The sequence below is a fragment of the Rhinichthys klamathensis genome, unplaced genomic scaffold, assembly GCF_029890125.1.
Source record: "Rhinichthys klamathensis goyatoka isolate OS25496 unplaced genomic scaffold, OSU_Roscu_1.1 h1tg000249l_1, whole genome shotgun sequence".
Taxonomy (NCBI): Eukaryota; Metazoa; Chordata; class Actinopteri; order Cypriniformes; family Leuciscidae; genus Rhinichthys; species Rhinichthys klamathensis.
Genome location: NW_026606771.1, coordinates 2,596,081 through 2,619,402, shown reverse-complemented (window position 1 = coordinate 2,619,402; position 23,322 = coordinate 2,596,081). Strand labels below are relative to the sequence as shown.

Genomic DNA, 23,322 nt, shown 5'->3' with positions numbered 1-23,322 from the left:
TTCACTGTCGTTGTTCGCTTCTGACGGCTGTGTGTGTGTGTGTCACTGTTAGTCGTGTGGTTTCAGGGGTCAAGAACTGTTCTAACTGTGCCTAAAGTCCAGTGCTGTGCTGTCCGTGTGCTCAATATGTACTGTGAAAGACTTATTTCAGTAAGGGTGGTTCCTTATCGTCTAGCTTTCAGGTGTGTGTGTGTGTGTGTGTGTTATACATGTCATGTTTTTTATTCAAACGTAGTGTTTGTGGTTTTGCATGAGTGATGTCTTCGTGTTCACATCTTAAATGTGTGTTTTTAACAAAATAGGATTTGCGGTTTCAGTATTTCCAGCATGATTTCTAAAGGTGTTTTTTTGAAATATGTGCTTTTCTCGAGGTTAATGTACGTTCAGCCTGATGAACTGTTACAGATAATCACCTCGAGGAAACAAAGACATTTGAAGGATTTCTCTAAATCTAAATAGCCATTACATTCCAATCTGAGGCCCGTCAATTTTAGGAATCATCAGGAATGTTTCAGAATAGAATGAGAATGAGTCCGTCCTCCGTGAACTCTTGACTGTCAGCTTATGTTATATATCATTATGAGCAATATATAACCTACTGTAGTGGAATAGTCAATCACAAGAAACCTGACATGTTCATATTTCACCGCAAAATCACAAGATTAAATAAGAACTTATATTTTGCATAATGAAAATAAAGCTTATTTTTAAACCATTGAGTTTTTTTGCATTGCATTTGTGTGCATTATTTTCACGTTTAGGCCTAATTGTAATTAGAAAAAAATACATTACAGCATATTTGTTATTTCTGATTATTTTAAAGATTGTAAAACACTTTACATTGTAATGCACTAAAGAAATTATTTCATTAGAGTAATGAGAATCTAATGACAACGAGAATAATAGGAAATACCAAAAAAACTCTAAAGTTAATTTTCTAGATGCATGAACATAAAGAGAATTTGTCATGAAAATAATATCACAATGCAAAATAATTAACGTGGCTTCATTTTCTTTTTGCAAAATATATTTTCTTTTCTTTTGATGTTGTCGTGAAATGTGACCTGGCCATGTTTTATGACATTCACCCCGAATAAGAAAGCAAATTTGCTTTCTTTGCAGATCTCTTACAATAATCTTTGTTATGACTGTTTAAACGCTGATCTGCGTCATGAAGGCATTGCAGTTTTATAGTATTGCTTAGAGGTATTTTCGAGGAACCGCTTTTAAGCCATTCAGTGTTTTTTATGCAAAGACGTTCAATTAAATAAGCCAATATAGTGCTACAGATTTAGTCTTGACATTGATTAATGCAATATTTGACCAACAATGAGCTTTTCCAGTTTTAAAAACATAATGCTTGGTGTTCTTGGACTGAATATGTATAAGAGGGACGTCTGAGGTGTTTTCAGTGTAGTGCCTGTTCTGTATATTGATGTTTTTAACTGTTTTATCAACATGCAAGATGGTATCTATAACACACGTGAGAGGTATCTGTGTTCAGAGTTGAAAATGTGTCCTTATATTGCATGGGAACTGTTATCTTAAGATCATTTGCATGCATTACCAAAGAAATATTTTTGTGTGTGAAAAGTATAACTAATGAAATCAATGAATGTACTCATCAAGCATACTGGAAATAATGTCAGATCTCTATCTCTATGTGCTGATGTGGCGTCCCGTAGTGTGTGACTTAATATCCACTAGCTTGGGTTGATTAGGCTTTGCTGATGTCACTGCCTCTTTAAATCCAGTACTTGGGTTATAACTGTGATTTGTGTCTTATATAGATCTAGTCTTTCCCCCTCATGTCCAAAGTAATAAAGCTCCCATTTTCCAGACTTACTGTGCTGTGTTACTGAACCTCATTTCAAATTGAAATACCCTTTACGAAAGACACGAAACTTTCAAAAGGGGTGAAGCCCAGTGTATTTTCACTCATAGTGAGATATCGGGAAACATAATCAAGCATTTCTTTAAACAAACAAGAGACACCTCACTCACAACTAGATCATTATCATTATCTCTCATACGCGAGAACACATAATCTCCCACATTTCCCCTGTTCCTGCATGTGTCCCAGTTGTCCTTTATGTTTGGTACGTATCAAGATTGTGAATAAAACACACAATAAAGTATATCTGAAACAATACAAGGAAAAAAAACATCCCAATCAAGGCCAGGGGTGAAAACTAAAAGAAAAGCTGTCTTTGTTTTAAAGACGGCGCATGCCTCCTCTGGGTCTCGGCTCTTCTGTGTGCATGATCTGTTGTTGTGAACCTGCAGTTTTTACTCTTCACATCCTCACCTATAATCCTGCAAACTAACCGTCCTGGGGTGTGTTTCCCGAAAGCATCGTTCGCCAATGAACATTCGCAAACAGCATCGCAGAGTTGTGTGTTTGACAGATCTAGATCTCGAGCTGCGGTTAGAAGCAGAGTTTCCAGTTTTCATGACATGTGGACTCAATAAATCCTGATCTTGAGCAAAATAAGCAAGCTGACATTCAGTGCAATCTATATCTTTTATTTAGAATACATACAAATGTCATTTACGTCTTTTAGTTTGTCAAGAGATTTAAAGCGTTGTGTTTGAAGAGTGCGCATGTGTGAACGAGCTCTAGTGTGTAAGAAAGAGTCTATGATTGAATCTGGAAATAAAGCAAAATAACTGAGAAAAATTTGAAATATTCCTCAGATGACATGTTCGGAATTTATAGTAAAACATCTCGCATTAATTCCATCTCAAACAGATTAATTAAAAGTAGTTATTACTCCACCACCTGCGTGACGTCATTAACCAATGTGATTGAACGACCAATTTGCGACGATATGGTTTCGGGATACAGTCGTGACTAGCGAGAGGATTTCTTCAACGATGCATCATCGTACTATAGTAGTGAAGCAGCGAGTTACAGCGTTGTATGGGAAACACACCCCTGTCTGTTTCATTCTGCTTGTTTGGACTAAAAGCAATTTACTTTTGCTTTGTGGACATGACTATCCTTATTCCTTACCTTGGGCAATATCCTTTGTATGGTTACTTTGGCCAGTCGTGGGGGCGCCTTAATTCTTTATCATAAATCATGCAATGTTTCTGGTGCTGGATTTAAAACCATTTTGCAAGCTTCAGTGTTTACAAAAATGTATAATATGATGACTCTGTTTTGTACTGAACCTAGGGGGGGCAGTGAAACCCCAAGAACCACAGCCTAAGAGTCAAGAGCCTACACCTGAGCCAGTCCCTGCCCAGGAACCAGTGCCCAAACCAGGCCCTGCCCCAACTCTACCCCCCACCACCCAGCAGCCCAAACCCCAGGCTCAAGCAGCACCAGAACCCAGTCCAGGGAAGCCAACCGAACTGCCCCCAAAACCACTACCCCCCAAACCCCTTCCCCCAAAACCAGTGCCCCCAGTTCGGAGGAACTCCAAGCCTCAGATCCAGCCGAAGCCCCAAACCCCACCTCCCACCAAGGCCATCCCAAAACCCGCAGATCCGAGTCCTGGTCAGACCCAGCCAGATCAAGAGCAATCCCCAGCCAAGGTTCCCATTAAACCCCCTTCACCAGCTAAACCCCAGCTCCAGCCTAAACCAGTGCTCAGAGAGCAAGTCCGACCTCCATCTGAAGCACCATCAGCCCCAGTTAGAGCGACTCCTTCCCAGTCTCCTGCTCCTGTTCCCACTCCGCCCCCGGAACAACCCACCCAATCCCAGCCTCCTGTGGAGGATCAGCCTGAAGCCCAGCAGAAGTCAACCCATCCTCTCTTGAAGTAAGAATCCTTCCACTATTGCTTCAGTGCTTGGAGATCATTTGCTGCAAAGTGTGTCCATATGGTACTTCTTTATTTCGCCTCTTTATTTATTTATTTAAATATACCTCTTTATTTATTTACTTGCCAATTCCACCATGTAAATAGCGAATCCGCCAAGGCGCAAGCCCAACTGGCTTTTAAAGGGAATGGGAGATGAGACTGATTGTTTTTTTTGCACGTTACGCCCAAAACACACCCATTACTCATTAAGAGAATATGGACAACCATTTTAGACCATGCGCCGGGAGCACCGACCATTTTTCCCGCCGTTAAACTAGCAAAAGTGGATTCGGACTCGCCCAAAGTGCACTTGCGCCGTGCGCTTTAAACCATGCGCTTAGATCGTTGAAATAGGGCCCATAATATGCGAGTTGGAGGACAGCCCCCTGTTCCACCGCTCCTTCTTTGCATTGAACCCCAATCCTGCGATTGGTCCAGTTCAGAGTTGCAACCTCTGCAGGAAAGTAAATCTCCATGAGCGGGATCGAGCTCCTCTACCTTCAACACCTTACTCTCGTGTTCACTGAAATTAGGGATACGTCTACATTAATCCGGACACATTTGAAAACGGCGTTTTCGTTTAAAACAAACCTCCGTCCACACTAGCGGTTTCGCGAATTTCGTTAATTGGCGTTTCGTGAGAACGCTAAATTCACCTTTACTGCGCATGCGTAAACCCTCACAGAAGCTCACTGAGATGATACAGACGGAACAATCAATATTAAAGTTATCGCTCAATTCTTCTGACAGGATCATTTTATTTAGCAAAATATCTCCTCATCCACTGATCATCCAGGTCGCTCTCACTCACTATTATACACTCACCGGCCACTTTATTAGGTACACCTGTCCAACTGCTCGTTAACACTTAATTTCTAAGCAGCCAATCACATGGCGGCAACTCAGTGCATTTAGGCATGTAGACATGGTCAAGACAATCTCCTGCAGTTCAAACCAAGCATCAGTATGGGGAAGAAAGTTGATTTGAGTGACTTTGAACGTGGCATGATTGTTGGTGCCAGAAGGGCTGGTCTGAGTATTTCAGAAACTGCTAATCTACTGGGATTTTCACGCACAACCATCTCTAGGGTTTACAGAGAATGGTCCGAAAAAGAAAAAACATCCAGTGAGCGGCAGTTCTGTGGGCGGAAATGCCTTGTTGATGCCAGAGGTCAGAGGAGAATGGCCAGACTGGTTTGAGCTGATAGAAGGGCAACAGTGACTGAAATAACCACTCGTTACAACCGAGGTATGCAGCAAAGCATTTGTGAAGCCACAACACGCACAACCTTGAGGCGGATGGGCTACAACAGCAGAAGACTCCACCGGGTACCACTCATCTCCACTACAAATAGGAAAAAGAGGCTACAATTTGCAAGAGCTCACCAAAATTGAACAGTTGAAGACTGGAAAAATGTTGCCTGGTCTGATGAGTCTCGATTTCTGTTGAGACATTCAGATGTTAGAGTCAGAATTTGGCGTAAACAGAATGAGAACATGGAACCATCATGCCTTGTTACCACTGTGCAGGCTGGTGGTGGTGGTGTAATGGTGTGGGGGATGTTTTCCTGGCACACTTTAGGCCCCTTAGTGCCAATTGGGCATCGTTTAAATGCCACGGCCTACCTGAGCATTGTTTCTGACCATGTCCATCCCTTTATGGCCACCATGTACCCATCCTCTGATGGCTACTTCCACCATGTCACAAAGCTCTAATCATTTCAAATTGGTTTCTTGAACATGACAATGAGTTCACTGTACTAAAATGGCCTCCACAGTCACCAGATCTCAACCCAATAGAGCATCTTTGGGATGTGGTGGAACGGGAGATTCGCATCATGGATGTGCAGCCGACAAATCTGCGGCAACTGTGTGATGCCATCATGTCAATATGGACCAAACTCCCTGAGGAATGCTTCCAGCACCTTGTTGAATCTATGCCACGAAGAATTGAGGCAGTTCTGAAGGCAAAAGGGGGTCCAACCCGTTACTAGCATGGGGTACCTAATAAAGTGGCCGGTGAGTGTATGTTTGGTGTAAAACGCTAAAACTGCTCATGTTTCGCCGCAGGACAGCAGATGCGAGTGTATTCTGTCATCTGTGCAGGACTGTGATATGAAGAGTGTGTGAAGGAACATATTCCAGCAACAGTGTGAAAGTGAATAGCAGATAACAGGCACAATACCGCTATAAACATCAATATCTATTGGTACAATATGCGTCACATGACTAAACTTGCGTCATTGTTTAGACAATCCACACTAACTATCCAAACTGCGTTTTCAAATGTATCCACTTTGGAGAGCGTTTTCAAAAAGCTTCGTTTTCATTAATAAAAACACGTCTCAGTGTGTGCGGAAGACAAAACTGAGAGAAAAAGATGCGTTTTCAAAACGAAACGTATTAGTGTGGACGAGGCCCAAATGAAGGCGTAATCCTGAAGTTAGATGATCTAATTTTGCTTCTGCTTTGTCCGCTGTTTTGCAGCAAATCCCAGTCTTTGACAAATGCCTTCAACGCCTTTGGCGACACCTTCCGCTCCAGCAACGAGGACGAAACTAAGGCGGAGACCATCCGAAACTTGCGAAAGTCTTTCGCCAGCCTGTTCTCTGACTAACAACACAATGCTTGACAAAATGGTGGCCAGGGACTCGATGACAGAAACTCATCCTGGCCTGAGGTTAACTCCATGTAGCTTGTACATTTAACCCCTCCTCCCAACTCTGCTGTAATTATCCGAGTGTTACTAACGAAGGTTAGCGTGATGTTCAGTGTTGGCGTCTACATTTTGGAGTCGAAACACTGGGATGTATATGAGGAGGGATGGATCTAAAGCGATCAGTTACAGGAGGCCGGAGAATGCCGAAGTCGTCTATAACCCTCGATGTTCTAGCTGTATCGTGAAAGTGTGTTTTCTTTACCCAGAGACAAATATTTGTGACTAGTTTCCCTTGTTTATCCCCTCTAGTGTGTGTGTGTGTGTGTAACAAGTTGGTGTGTTGTAAGCATTAGCCAGTAAGACATTAGTTCAACAGGTAACACTTTATAATAAGGTTCATTAGTTAACATTAGTATTAACAAACATGAACTAACCATTAGCAATACATTTGTTACAGTATTTGTTATTCTTTGTTAACGTTAGTTAAAAAATACAGCTGTTCATTGTTTGTTCATGTTCAAAGTGCATTAACTAATGTCAACAAGATTTTAATAAAGTATTAGTAAATGGTGAAATTAACATTAACAAAGATTAATGAATGCTGTATATGTGCATTCTTAGTTCATGCTAACTAATGTAGTTAACTAATGTTAACTAATGAACCTTATTGTAAAGTGTTGCCGTTCAACAATACCTCGGGATCTTTATAAAGCACTTTCCTATTCAAGTTTCCTACAACAATCAATGCTTGGACTGTTCGGTTTCAACGCAGTGGTTGCTGGGATTTCAGTGGAATATTTTAGCTTATCACTTCTCAACCTGTCAAGATATTCATGAGTGCCATGTTTATAGTATCTCTGCATATTGTATCGTACTGTACGTTTAACATCTCAGGAGTTTAAGTTGAATATCTGTTTATTCCGGCGTCACAGTTCATGTTGTGTTTTCTTTGTGCGCAGTGATAATGCTTTGCATGACCCGGTGATGATTGTTTTCTCTGTAAAGTGTTAATAAACATGTGGCGCATCATTCCACTGACATCGCGTTTGCATTCTGTGCGTTATATGTGCATTCAGCTCCAGCATCGAGCGGCCACTCACACTGTTACGCATGTGTTTGCAACCTTTCGCCAGTTTATGTTTGTTTCCTCACATGTTTAGGGCCCTGTAAAAAGTGATCAGTTGACTTAACTTAAAAAAATATTAGTAAACCCGTTGCCTTAAAATTATTAAGTAAATAAACTTCATGCTAAATCAAAAAAATTAAGTAATGTGGAATTGTCAAGTTCACATAACTCAATTTACTGCACTGTGACCTAACATGAACAAACAATGAACGGCTGTATTTTTATTAACTAACATTAACAAAGATGAATAAATACAGTAACAAATGTATTACTCAATGTTAGTTCATGTTAACTTATGAACTTTATTGTAAAGTGTTACCACTTAATAATTTTAATGCAACGGGTTTACAAACATTTTTTTAAGCAAGTGAAATGAAAACACATGTAAGTGTAAAGACCCTGCCCATTTGGTTTTCAAAAAAAAGGAAAGAAATTCATGGTTTTCTTCTTTCTGAGAGAAGGCAAGCCATATTTATGAATTTTAGAGAATAATTTAATTGAATAATTTTGGTTGATGCAATGCTTTTTTATTTTTTTATTCGTGCAATTCAACAAGCTTTTTTGTTTCAAAAACATTTGCCATTACTTTACTTCCATAGCCTATTTATGAATCTTAGAGAATATGAGTTTCCAGAAGGTGGCAGTAGGGGACTAATATTTTTGCTAACTGTTAATGTTCAGCTTATGTTATCATATTCCATCCAGCAAACTAATCATTTCAAATCATTCCCACTAATCTGACAGAAGACTGGAGAGCTACACAGGTCCGATAATGATGTAGGCCTAAATCAAGAGAGAAAAACACAAGTGTCTACTAAACTAAACTATATCTCAATAATATTTTCAAACGGAATGTCTGTAAGGTTGGTATAGTGTGTAATTATAATCTTGCTGATTAAACACAAATAGACACACAACTCATTGCTTACTCATAACCACCTCACTCGGTCATATGACTGATGATGCTATAGAGACTCAAACCTGTCAGACCTTCAGTTTCCACATCTTTATTAGGCTACACATTATCTAAACTTATGATCATGTGAAACAATGATGCAATAAACTGTAACATAATTTGATTGCTGTGTCATGGCGATTACAGTAGATTTCACGAGGCAGAAAGTGATTTAGAGGGAAAGTGAGATAAACTACTCTAATGAATCTATTCAATGAATCCAGTTGCAAAATATGATTTGAGGTTAACTTTTTTGCGAGCTTAATGCACTTAATAACATCAAATGAAACTTTCTTTAGAAACATAAGGTAGGCCATTGTTATTATTTTACATCAATAAAATTGGGAACGAAATTTGGCTAAATGCCAAAATTACCAGTTTTAGTGCTTGAAGCATTTTTCGTGATCACTCGAGGGGACAACCGGTGGAGTTCTGGAAAATAATAATTCTGCGCTGATTTCTTCGGCTCTTCCGCCTTTCTCCACGCGCTCCAGAGGTGTTCCCGGTGGGAGGAGGAACCGAGGCGGGGTCGCAACACACACGGAGCTGCCTAACCAGGCGGCGTGGACATTTCCACGTGTTTAAGGCAAATCAGTAATCTATTCCAAACAAAAAATTATCGAGTCATTTTAGTTGTTGAATTTGAAGCATTTTGAGAATATTTAATCTAAATCGTTTAAAATACAGAATGATCACGATAAGTGTACAGCGTATTAAATGATTTAATGCACGGAATCTATAGACTCGCAACATTGTTGGTCACATGCGCGCGCGCGTGCGTGTGTGTGTGTGAGAGAGAGAGAGAGAGAGAGAGAGAGAGAGAGAGAGAGAGAGAGAGAGAGAGAGAGAGAGAGAGAGAGAGAGAGAGAGAGAGAGAGAGAGAGAGAGCGTGCACGGATATATTCCCTCAAAATGCTGTCTAGTTAGGCAGCTCGCTGTGTTTTGAGACAGCGCCATTAGGTCTATCGTTGAGCCTTATATTCTCTCTCCACACACACACACACACACACACACACACACACTGACTGAGTGTCTGAGTCTGTAACACACCGACCCGAACCCGGACAGCAGGGAAACTCCTGCGACACACACACACACACACACACACACTCGACAGGCAGCAGGAGGAGCAGAGTCAGTGAACACCTTCAGACCCCTACAGGTCAGTGCACTTCAGACCAGCTCTAGTGAGCAGCAGGTGAATATTATCCTGAAGATCTGCACTCGTCCACTCACTGCACATTAATGCTGCACAGACGCTTCAATATTAGAAAAACATCTTTCACTTCGGGTAAGTGGAACTGGGACATTATAATATCACTTTATACATGGGATTTGAGATGAATTCTGAGGATCTGGTAATTAACTGGAAAGCGCGTGTGTGTGTGTGTGTGTGTGTGTTTAATAGGAGAGGTTCGTTTTATAGGTTTCATTAGTGACTTGTGTTTATGAGATAATTTAAACACTTGTATTTGTCGAGAATTAATCAGCATTTCCAGATTTGATGTGTCTGTCTGGTAATAATCAGATTATTTTAGTGGAAAGCATTTGACTTTCATAGTGAATAATTTACAGTAAATATTGATTATCATAGAGGCCTCAAAACAGTGAAAGTCGTTGTGTGTTAGATTTATTTTTTTAAATAATAATAATAACATCGGTTGATAGGTTAAAATGATAAAACAATAGTGTTAATATGTGTTTATTTGTGCTTGCTGGAACATGAGAACTGACTTTATACATCCACTAAAAAATCACAGAAACACCAGCAGATTTAAAGAAAAATGTTAGTTCTGACAAAAACTATTATTGATATTTATGTGATGTTTTGTTTTATCTTTCTCTTGAATGTCCAAATATTGCTGGGACTAAAGTAATATGCAATATATTATTTTATACTTGATTATAATTTGAGCTCTGCAGAGATTGGATTTTAAACAATAAACTGATATTTAGATTTAGATTTTAGTTTTCTCTAAAGCTGTACTCTGCAGACTGAGATTGGGTTTGAGTGAGTGAAACTAATGTCATGTGTGCAAAAGAAGAAGAAAAGGATGTTTTCTGAGTATTTATTTGATTGGTTAAGATTGCACAATATGAGTATGAACTGGTTTGTTATCTGCCAAGATGAACACGTGTTCTCGCTCCTCAACGTACAGTAAATGAAGGCTGAGTTTCTACATGTTGAACTACACGAACATATCCATAAAAAAAAAGAAAATCAAATGTTTGCTGGTGTAAGCAGTGTTTAATTGAAGAAGTAAAGTCAGATTCTTGTGACAGGCACGAATAGCTGTCGACGCACAATGTCTGGCCTGCAGTTATTTTAGGAAAGCAAAGAACCGTATGACATTTATGATGCAAACACAAATTGCGACATTAATAAGAAAGAGGGGTCAGTAAATGTCTAATTCTGCTTTAGCAGTGAATCTGACGTCCGCTTGCTCACTCTGGGCTTTTGCATAGAAAGTAAAGTAATTAAGTGGAGGACGAGAACAAACATGAAAAACAGAAACTGAAAATGGAAATTGAAAAGTTTGTCACTTGGACTCAGAGTTATGATTGTGTGTGTCATTATTGTGATGTGTGTGTTCATGTTTGTCTCATGTAGGCCTATGTTGTTTGTGTCGTCATTACGTGTGTGTGTGTGTGTGTGTGTGTGTGTGTGTTAGTGTGTCATTGATGTGTGTTCATGCTTGTCTCCTGTATGTTGTTTGTCTGTCTGCCTGTCTGTCTGTCTGTGTGTGTGTGTGTGTGTGTGTGTGTGTGTGTGTGTGTGTGTGTGTGTGTGTGTGTGTGTGTGTGTGTGTGTGTGTGTGTGTTTGCATATACAGTCCGAAAGTCTGAGACTACCGAAAATGCTTCTGTTTTCTATTTTAATATGAATTTTTCATTACAAACTGTATTATAGTATAAGAATTTCAATGAACAGTTGGACTGAAAAATGAACACGAATGTAAAATAGTAATTGCGTAAATCTCTTTGATGATCATGTTCTTAAAAAAAGTATCTTGTAATTCAGTGGAAGCAAAACGTATCCGTCTTACATTTGATCACCTACCTACAAGATTTCTACATTTTGCGTTTGTTTGTTTGTTTGTTTGTTTGTTTGTTTGTTTGTTTTACACGTTTACATCCTAAAACTTTCTTTGTTCATTTTCCGTGTGGTTTGAGCCGTTATGGTGTGTAAAGCTCGTACAGTAGAGTGAGACACAGATGTTATATAACACAGTGATGGACTTTACCCTGTTGTCATAAATGTAAAGTGTGGAAATCGCAGCAGAAACACTGTTTACACTGATTTAATGGTAAAACTGCTCGTCACTTTGTGCTGCACTTTGCTCATTTAGTTTTGGTGCACTGAAAACTACTGCAGTACTAGTGTGTGTGTGTGTGTGTGTGTGTGTGTGTGTGTGCATTCACAGGAGTGGCTGTTTGGTTTCAGCGTAAAGATGATGGATTGTGTCTCTTTTGAAATGGCTCAGATATGCTTTAGTGTGTTATCTTGCACGTGTTCCTACACAGATTTCAGGATTATACAGAAGCATTTACTTCATTAGTGGCCATAAGCCGCACCTTTACACACACACACACACACACACACACACACACACACACACACACACACACACACACACACACACACACACCCTCCTTCGCTTTACAGTTCAATGGGCTGGAACTTCAGCTCCAAGAACCAGTTATGGAACCATTGCATACGTGAAGGCAGATGCTTCTGTGGGTTGCATGTATATACACACGGTGTGTGTGTGCCTTACCTCCAGTGTTGATGTGCATTGAGAAGTGTCGTTGTACTGCTGTTTACATTGAAATCTGGGGATTTTTAAAGTAAAACTGAGGCTTATATACATAAGCATTATAAAATTATGAATTACAATATGCCTTATAATGACTTGAATGGTCTTGTATGAATAATTGCAACCACAGTAAAAATACATTATTTCTTATCTATTCATTGAACACACCCTAATGCATTGAAACACCCAGATGTAATCTGCGAATATAATGCATAGTTTCAATTATTTATGAAACGATATAATGCATTGCAACATGCATTAAAAATAACCTTATAATGCATTATACATAATTGACCCACAAGTTGATGGAAATACTGGTTAACCTAGGAATATATATATATATTTCTCATTTCTGGTCATGGACGATGCATGCAAAGTTTTGACACTTCGGTGTGTTGTGGATTGTGTACAAAATCTCTGACGATTTTGATGTTTGCAATTTCATGGTTAACCGCGGCTGCACACACCCGAAATAGTGTTTTTTTATTTTAATTTCTCATCTACACTCTGAGGGATTTACATTTACATTTCATGCATGTGGCAGACACGGATACACACAAACATTAAAACATTTAAAATAAAATAAATCTAAATTATAATAGAAAGTATTTGCAATACTGTGTATAATATTCATATATTTTTTAAACAAATGGTTAAAAATAATTGTTAAATATAATTTTAAAAATAATTTAGTCTCATGTTTATTTTTGTTGAAATGCGTATATGTATTAATATAAAACTATTTACAGGTTTTACCAAAAAAAATTCATAGTGTGATTTTTTTGTGAATTGTATTGAATCCAATTAGGAAAATCATAAAAATGGTAGCCAGAATTTGAACATAATACGGGGTAAAGTGTTTCCTGCTCTGTTTATCATGTACGCCTCATTTGTTTAATCACAACTATCAAATGAGCATATGGTTTGCCGTCTAGTTTTGCAAACAATATTTGAATATTGATATTTCACATGTATGGAAAATGACGTTAAAATTCAGAACTTTGTCATTCAGAAGTCACATTAAATCTTTTGAACATGAAGTCTTTGTCAGTAAAAGTTGTAATGCTTTTCCCACTCTAAGGAATGCTGGGTTGTTTAAACCCAATTTCCGGTCAAATATGGACAAACCCGAACGTTGGATTAAAAATGCAATTTAAAAATGTAACCCAACGTTTGGGTTTGTCCATATTTGACCGGGAAATTGGGTTTAAACAACCCAGCATTCTTTAGAGTGTTATCTTAAAGCAAATGAGAGATATTCTCATCATAGATGGCGAGCAGAAACAACAGTCCTGTTTTAATTGCATCGATCAAATGAAATTGGAAGGAGTTTTTGCACACTTTGCACCTTCGGACTGCAGTGGATGTTGGTTTTGTGGTTTTGTGAGCTCTTCACACCGAGATCCGCTCTGCTCGTGTGTCATGAATGTGAGTTTACAGGCTTATCTTCTGCTCTTTAATTACAACTGTGATGCAATGTGAACATGTCCATAAACGAGTGCGATATGAAGCGCAGAACTCAGGGTGAAGTCCAGAAGGTTTCCTGAGATGCGTTTGCTATCAGAGACTATAACTCCCTGTGTCAGGAGCTCTGAAGGTCTTTGGGAACAAGCTTCCCAGTAGATGAAGTGACCGATACTAAACTCTCCCCCCTTTCCGGTCCACCTCGAGGAACAGGGAAGACCCTTCCCCTTCGATTCACGGGATTCGCAGTCGTAGCGAACGCGAAGGCCTTGACAGAAAACATGTTCCTTCCTGATCCGGTTAGGAAGCTCCGCAAACCCTCAGGAGAGCCATCCAACATTAACTCATTCCTATTAAAAGTAATTGGGAGAAAGTTCGTGTCCTTAGATGTTGTGCAAGTCGAAATCCTTCAGAAGCTTCACAATCCGGCTTGGGTTTTGCTCAAGTCCCTTGTGAATGTTTGGCTTTGACATCAGAACAGATTGTTTGTCCTTTACTCTGATGGTTTTTTTTAGGGGGTTTAGAAACCGTTTCGAGATGAATCTCCAGATGAATCATAGTTTCATACTTTGTGTTACGCACTGCAAATAATGATGATGCTCTTGTTTTCCAGCACAAATATCTAAACATTCTTAAATCAAGATTCATTTACTGGAGAAGAAGCAAAATGATCGAGGATATTAAGTCTTGTTTACAGGGAACACATTTTTTTTTTGTGTGTGTGTGTGCTTACAACAAGAATATCTGCCAATGGAGTCAGAAACATCAACTGTATTCAAAGAGAAAACAACATCATTTTTTTGACTCCATTGGCAGATATTACTTCTTGTTTTAACCGCACACAAAATCAGAAGTGAGTTTCATCTTAAAACAAGAACAAATATCAGGCAATGGGTCAGCAAGATAACTTTTCTGACCCCACTGACAGACTTACTTCATTTTTTCATCTTAATATCTTCAGTCATTGTTCTTCTCCAGTAAATGTATCTTAGATATTTGTGTTGGAAACCAAAGCAAAAATTCTACGGAAGAATTTTTTTTTTCTGCATGGTGTATTTCACATTGATGATCATAAAGGACTGTAAAACTCAGCGCACACGTATCCGTTATCTTGACGCACGTCTTTACTGAGACACGTGAACAGCCGGTTTGAGTTTACTCGAAGGCCTTCTGTCGTTGTGGACGCTGTTCTCGAAGAGAAGAGGAACAGAAGAGTTTAGAGTGAGAATGAAGCAACAGGAAATCATCAGGCTAGCCTTACACCTCATAGCAGGACCACATGATGCGTCGCTGTCTGCACTTCTGCTGAGCCCGTGTCAAACCCGGACCAAACAATCTCCAGTTCCTGTTCAGTTTGATTCACCCACAGAAATAGCCACTCTCTTGCCCATTGGCTCAAGTCAAAAGTTCAGTGCCGACTTCCGCACGCGACTCACTGAGGATCTGTCCGGGGTGAGCCGTGGGGTTTACTCGGGTCTGTTAGTTGTGCTGTTTTTTTAACATGTCTGGGTTTATGTGCGGAGTTTGTGTTGCTTTTATAACTGTGAATTGAAACGTGTCATATAGTCTGGACAGATATCAACCAAAGTGTTGCGACTGTGACGAGATTTGGTATTGAGTAATTGAGTGACAGATCAGCATTTCTTCAAGCCGTCGTTCTTAAAAATAATTAATAAACAGAAATCAGGCAAAGATGAAATCATTTCTAAATTCTAAGAATGTTCCTATCAGGTTTTGAAAGCATTATATCGTTCAACATCTGGTTTTATAAATGTTTTAAAAATGTATTTTTTTTCTTGGGAACATTCCATTGTATCATTCTTCAGACATTATGTTACTTTTGAATGTTCTCTGAAAGTTCTAAAACAAGATACATTTAAAAAAAAAAACCATTGCATTCCAAATAACTTTGAACGAACATTCTATTAACGTTACTGGAAGAACTGGAAGGTTCTCCAAACCTGTACGACTTACTTCTCCAAAATACAATAAAAAGATACTTAGAAGAATGTAGGTAATCAAACCATTTTGGTTACTATTGACTTCTATTATATGAAAAAAAATCTTTTATGTTTGTAATGTCAAGTAAGTTATTACAAAACTTTTGGTGCTTTCAGGAATATTTCAGTTAGTACTTAAAGGTTTATCGGTCACCATTCATTCCTCATAGTCACGTTTAGAGATTGTATGATCACATGCATTATAACACTTTACAGAAAAGTTCATTAGTTGACATTAGTATTAACTAACATGAACTAACCATCAGTGATACATGTGTTACTGTGTTTGTTCATCTTTGTTAACGTTAATACAGCCGTTCATTGTTTGTTCATGTTAGTTCACACAGTGCATTAAATAAAACGTATTAGTAAATGTTAAAATGAACATTAAGTGCAGTTCATTCTTAGTTCATGCTAACTAATGTAGTTAACTAATGAACCTTATTGTAAAGTGTCACCGCATTATAAATACTGAGGACTTGTAATAAACTGCTGTGGTTTCTAATGCTTTTACTGTGCAGAATTCCCCAGTGAGCTCATCTCTGAACACGTCAAAAAAATAAATCAGGGTTCACTCGTGCCATGCTTGAGGGATTTATGCCTACCTGAAGTGTGGTCAGACGTGTGTGTGTAACGTGAGTCCTCATCACAGTGGCACATGTGTGCTCTTTAAGATCAGTAGTAGCCGAGTGGGCGTCCAGACTGTCTGAGACTCATAGTGAGAGGTCAGAGGTCATGATGTGTATCTGGATCTTCTGAGCTTTGAGGTCGAGCTGGTTCTCTGCCCACCACACACTCCTACACACTCCTACACACACTTCTGAGGAAACTGTTGCAGGTGAGCAGATTCACTCCAGATCACCTACAGTATATATAGTCAAACCAAAAATCATTCAGACATTTTTTATGTTTCTTTTTGTGTGTGCATTTATGTAAGTGAGGAGAGCAAAATAAAGTAAACTGTGACATATTATACCCAAATATTCTTCATACAGTGACTACCAGTGAAACTTTGGGACCAAAAACTTCTCAGACACTTTGAGCTGATCATGTTTTGCTGAAGTGTGTTTTGTCTGTAATTGCTAATGCTCTTTTTTACACACAGACTGAACAACATGAAGCATTGCTTGGTCACTGGTTGAGCTAAACTGGTATTATCTAATTGTCTAGTTAAATTGATCAGATATTCAACATAATTCATTTGTAAGAGAGAGTCTTAACAGAAGGACGGACAAAACCAGTGAAATATCCACTGATCTGATAACTCGTCATATTTTATTAGCATTGTGAGAAATGTTGAAGGTGTCTGAATAGATTTTGGTTTGACTGTATAAATGAACTAAATTAATAACTTGAAACAAAAATGAAACATCACTGAACTTACTGTGAAGCTGCTCCGAAACACTCTGTTGTAAAAAGCGCTGTATAAATAAAGCTGACTTGACTTGACATCTGTAGATTAAAGGACATGAACATCATTATTATTCCCTCAAACGAGCAATATTGATTGTTCTGATATCTTAGAGCTGGTGGCCGATATAAAGAAGATGTATATGATATTACACTCTTTAATTGAAAGATAGTAACAACTCATGCATAACAGTTGCTGAAATGAGATTTATATTGGTGACACTTTATTTGTGTACTATGTACTTACTGTAGTAATGGCAATAAATTGTGCATAATTACAATTAACCATAAACCAAACCCTAAACATATAGTAAGTACATGTTGTTAATTAATATTACGAAGTACTTTAAAATAAAGTGTAACATTTATAATTATTTTACATAATGTTTACTAAATAAAAAACTTTATGATTTATGACAGATGGAACTTCTTGATTTTGTATTTTTGAGTTTCTCACAAATAATTTTGGTATTTGTTCTGTAAAAAATGGAAAGTCATGGTTTCATTCACACTCAAAACTGGCATGTTTTCACATTATTCCACGCATTTCGAAAAATGCAGAATGACAATGAAAACTTATTGAAAACAAAGAAAAAATCATTTGAACTTGATAAATAAAATAGATTTATACTAAGATGAAAACTTCATGATTCTAGTATTTTCCACAAATAAAGAAATGAAAAATATGGATAAAAACGGAAGTAAACACTATATGGCATGGGCGTATAATAAAACGTTAAAATTCATCGCCCAACTTTGTGAGTTCACGTAGAGGTTTTAAAGGCCGATGCGAATAAATCTACATCTAAATCTAAATGCATGCAGTCTACCGAAAGCACACTTCACGAGTTTGGTTATTAGAAATTCAAAGGCTTGTTTAAGTGAAATAAATGCGTTTTTGCTGACGGTACACGATCATTAAAAATGCCAAATATGGACCTATATATATCAGTTGAGTTCCATATATATGATGCCCTCTAAAACAAATCTGTAAAAATGGGGCTCAATGTTGCGTGAGAACATGAAGTGTTTACCTGGACTGTGTTGTGTTTTAATCTGAAATGTCTGGCACTGTTTTTCTTTCTAACAAAAATGGAAAGTTTTGAACGATCTTTATGCAGCTCGTGTCATACAGTCATGTCTTCATTCACTCTCCGAACGGGCAGAGAGACAGTGAGAGCGAATGCGGAGGAATATTAGGCCTCTTCTATGGTGTTTTTGACAGAAACTGTGTAAAAAAAAAACATTTCCTTTTGTGTTTCACAGAAATAAACAAGAGAGTAAGTCATGAAAGGAGTTTCATTTTTGCTCACACAAGACCGAAACACGTTTGTACCAAAAGGCATTTGGTTCCATATAATCAAGCTGATGATAGAGAAATACTGTCCGCATCTCTAAACCTGTGGAAATAAGAGTTGCACCCTTTTATCAGATGTTGAGAGGTGTTATCGTGGGCTGGATCTCCATTGGGAAAGGTTGGAGGAAACAGAAGTGTGCGATCAGAAGCTGGAGGATGAATGTGGTCGAGCAGGTTCTTCTCGTAATCTCTCCGTTTCTAACGCCGATTGCCTTTCTTCAGTGTAATGTCAAGCACTTCAAAAAGCGCACGCGAGTCTGAAGATTTGAGAACACTTGTAGGTGAGCTTTCATAATTTCCTGCCCTCGTAGAAGAAAGGGTTTGATGGTGTATTGAACCTTACAGGCGCTTCAAACTCTTCCCATCTTAAGCATTTGAATTCATTTTGGTTTTTGGTTTTAGTTCAATTTGATGAATTAAGCTTGTTTATCACTAGAAGAAAAAACTAAAAAACAATGCATTTTCTTGAGAATTTTTTTACATTGAACCTTTGATTGATTATTTGAATGTGTAAGTAACTATTTAGGCATTTAGGGTTTTTTAGGCATGCTCGAGGCATTTTGTTAGAGGAACATGTGAAAGTGTTGTGGCCTCATTCTTTTCTGGCTTGGCGTTTATTTGATGTTCTTAGGAAATATCAGTGAAAAACATCACAGCCCTGTTGCAATCGTGTCCCTGCGGAAAGATTTCACATAACAGAGGCTTTGCTTGACTTTAGAACATCTGAATATAACACTAACTTTGGTTACACTGGGTTTTTTTAACAGTGTAATTATGCATTTAAGTATGAGTAATATTAATGAACTACATCCCCTTACACTCTAAAAAATGCTGGGTTGTTTCAACCCAATTTTGGGTCAGATATGGACAAACCCAAATGTTGGGTTAAAAATGTAATTTGAAAATTTAACCCAATGGCTGGGTTTGTCCATATCTGAAAACAACCCAGCATTTTTTAGAGTGTAATATAGGATTAGGATTTGGTTGAGGGTTAGTTGCATGTAATTATGCATAATTTACTGGTATATGTAACAGGTAACAAGGACACTGTAAAATAAACCGTTTAGTCACCAAAACACAATGTCGGTATAATGCACAGTAAAAAATGTTGGGTTATTTTTAACCAAACTGTTGTGGTACACATGTTGGGTCACTATGTTGGGTCATTTTTAAAACCGTTGGGTCATTTTTAGTAATAACCCGGCTGTTTGGTTAAATACGTACAGTATGTTGTATGTACACTTGTGTATTTTGAATTTATGTACACAATTATGTAGGCTATATTTACATTACATTCTAGACCCCCCAATATTTAATTTGTAATTTAAATATATATTTGTTGAGACATATTTATTGTTTTATACAAATGAACAATCTGTATTTGAAAACAAAGTGTATTTTAGTTATTACTATAATGTCAGAAATAAAAAATAAATAGTTAACTTCACTGTTGTTTTACTTTAAACCCAATGCATTTGGGTAAAAGCCAGTTGAGTTAACTATTTATTTTTATTTTATTTTATAGTTGGGGAAGGTGCTATACCACCGCATTTGGGTTACTCGTTGGGTTATTTTGGGTTAACCCAACATTATTAAGTGAGTGTTATGAAGCTTTAGGGTGCGTGTCGTTCTCTAGACAGAGAAAAAAATGGTAGCGTCTAAATTAACTGGTCTGAAATATTATTCAACATCACTGAATCAACCAAAATACACCAATTTAAACCAACAAAACTCGAGTTTAGATTTGTGTTCGGTTCTGAAACTCGACGTTTTGTCTGACATTCACTGCAAGATCAGACATGGCTGAAGGACGCAGCGCTGGAAATGTCGGTTCACGTGGTGTTTGTTGTCTTTTGTTAAGATACGAGGCATTAACTTGACAATTTGTCATGTATTGTTATGTTCAACTCGCACGTCATATCGGTGCAAACATTTCAGGCCAATGAAACGCAAAAGTGTCACGTAATGTAGATCTGCAAGTGCTGGCTGGTGATAATCTGCACATATCTTCACAATCGTAGATAGAAAAACACTGTGGTGGAAAAAAAAACAGTGCAGGTTTGACCTTATATTTCAATGGGCTTGTGGTTTCAACCAAAATATCTCTAGGTTTTCAACCACTTGAGTCAGAGGAGAAGTGTTGGAGAGTTTGTCTCACTAAACTCAATTTCTGACAATCGCCAACTAGAGCAAATGATGTTTACCACATTTCAAAATGGGCATGTTATGAACGGAAACTTTACTAAGAATAGACAGTTCTTTAGCTCACTGTATGAAGAAAAGCTGCTCTCCCTCCTGACAAAAGACAATTGGTCGTGGGTCGATCGCATTCCGATCGGAAAGTGTTGGTATTTTTGGGAAGCCGTTGGGAATCTGTCCAAGTGTTGAGCTGACGCTGGGATCCGTCATGTTTAGCATGAACTAGAAGCTGCTGTTCCAGTCTGGTGATGAAAGATGTCTGGGTGTGAAAACTTTACATTTAAACCCCTTTGTGTCATCCGGACAAGACCAGAACTGCTTAATCTGTGTAAATTGTAGGTTTTATCCATGAAAAGCCATTTTGTTTTGTTACAGATACTGATGCTCTTGTGGAGAATTTCAGACGTGTGGTTTTACACAACTATCGACCTTGATTATATAAAAAAGAAAAACACGGTTCAAAAAAAATGGTTAACCGTGTTAGACTTCGGTTTATTATCAGCTTCAATCTTTTCTCTGTGGCAGTTTATCTCTGAATTTGTATTATGGTCTATATTTGGCACGTCTGAAACCTGAAGAGCCTGTGTCTTAAAAATGAACAGGTAAAAACCATTCTGACATTTCAAAGGGTTTCATAGCGCATACGTGTTTTAAAGCGTATACACTAAACCATCCATTTTACTAGCAGGTGACTCTACAAACATTGTAATACAACGCCTACAAGGGATTGGCCGGCTATTGAGGACAGTTTTACGGCTAAACCTGTGCTTGAATTATATACAGAAAACCTGTCGTGCATAAACGTCATTTTCAGGGTAAAATCAAGTATATAGACGGAAACACAAAAGCGATAACTAGGTCAGTTATAGAGTGGAAGATGATTTACATGTCTGAGTATGACTTGTAAACACAGTAATACGTGTATTTATATACTGTAAATATATATAACAAAGGAAGATATTTTGAAGAAAGTTTTTTTGGGGGGGTTGGGGGAATACTATGGAAGTCAATGGTGCCCAAGAACTGTTCAGTTTCCCACATTCTTCAAAATATCTTCTTTTGTGTTCAGCAGAAAAAAGAAATGTATACAGGTTTGAAACAACTTGAGGGTGAGTAGATAATGACAGAATTTTTTTTTTTACTGTGAAATATCCCTTTATGTTTCCTTAAAAATGCCATTTTACAGTGGTGATGTAGTTTCAGGCTCTACTAGAACAGGTTTTCCTGCTTGAATGTTGATTATTTTCCTCATATTCTCCATTGTTGCGGCTCCTCTCTTCCCAGTCTGTCAGTAAAGCTCTGTTTACTTCCTGTCTCTATGAAGCCCCTCCTTCTGAAAAGCACACTGTGCTCTGATTGGTCGGCTGGAGCAGTGTGTTGTGATTGGTCGAGCGCTTCGATCGAGTGTGTTTGGGAAATGTCCCGCCCCTTTCCATAACCACCAGTTTAACACACTACTAACTAACTCAACCAGGCCCCGCCCCTTTATTCTGCGAATGAATTATTATAATGAGGAATATTGTGACGTGTTCGCTCCTGGAAGAAACTCAAGACTACAATGGAGGCGTTTCAGCAGTTCAGAAACACTGACACTGATATAGAGAAGAACGTCTGCACTATTAGCAGAAGAGAAAATAATGAAAACAATAAACAGGTTTCCAGAAAACTCGAACGGTGACGTTCCGCTCGTGAAGCTCAAAAAAACACACGAGTGTTTTGAAAGCATATACAGTTTTCTGGGAAATACTGTAGTTATCTCAGCATTGTTTTAGGATTGAATAACTGACACACTTCCCCTTTAACGGTGACTGTTGAACACGGTCAAATCAGGTGTAAAGCTAATCAAGTCAAGTCACCTTTATTTATATAGATAAAGTTCAGGGATGGATAATAACCATATTGATGATATGTATCATAACTCATGCGATAGAGTTATGATACATAATTACATATCATCAATATGGTTATTAGCCATCACTGAACTTACTGGAGCTGGACTGTGACGCTATTTTCTTCTGGAAACAAACATTATTTTATGTTATCTCTGTAAAGCTGCTTTGAAACCCTCTATCGCATGTTTTATACTGACGCTTCATCTACACACACACACACACACACACACACACATTTACACTCGCAGTTTCCCTTTTTCAGTCTTATCTGGTTCACACTTTGAGTGTCGTCGGAGCCCGTCTTATATCTGAGGTGTTGATTCTTCATGAACGTCTCAGTGCTTCATGCGCTCGCACACTTTGGCCTGATTTGATGTCTTGATCTCTTTGAATGAATGTTTCCTCTGAAGACACTCGAGGGTTTCGCATGCGCTGATATCCTGTACACAACTGTGCTTTTGTGTTTATAAGGGACTATACACAATAATTACCATTTAATCTCTGATATAAATGTGGAGATTCGGACAGAATTGTTCATTTCATCTTAAAACAGCAGTGAGTATATTCCAGTCTTTGATTGCTCTGTGAACAGATTACTGTAAGGACTTTACCATGGTAAATTATCATAAT

The 23,322-nt window shown here is 38.2% G+C and overlaps 2 protein-coding genes across 3 annotated transcripts in view; both read left to right on the top strand.

Moving 5' to 3' along the window:
* The window catches only part of syn2b (synapsin IIb), a 136,066-nt gene extending 129,135 nt beyond the window's left edge, over positions 1-6,931 (top strand). The window contains exons 12-13 of the mRNA XM_056266551.1: positions 3,182-3,770; positions 6,300-6,931. Of these exons, the coding sequence (XP_056122526.1) occupies positions 3,182-3,770; positions 6,300-6,429 (719 nt within the window). The 3' untranslated portion in view covers positions 6,430-6,931. The remainder of the gene's footprint in view (positions 1-3,181; positions 3,771-6,299) is intronic.
* A 2,603-nt stretch (positions 6,932-9,534) lies between these two features.
* The window catches only part of pparg (peroxisome proliferator-activated receptor gamma), a 42,419-nt gene continuing 28,631 nt past the window's right edge, over positions 9,535-23,322 (top strand). The window contains exon 1 of one of the 2 annotated variants that reach the window (XM_056266557.1): positions 9,535-9,714. Coding sequence is in view for 1 of the 2 variants with exons in the window: in XM_056266556.1 (XP_056122531.1) it covers positions 9,798-9,843 (46 nt within the window). In the remaining variant the exon portion in view is untranslated. The other variant, XM_056266556.1, reaches the window with a different exon arrangement.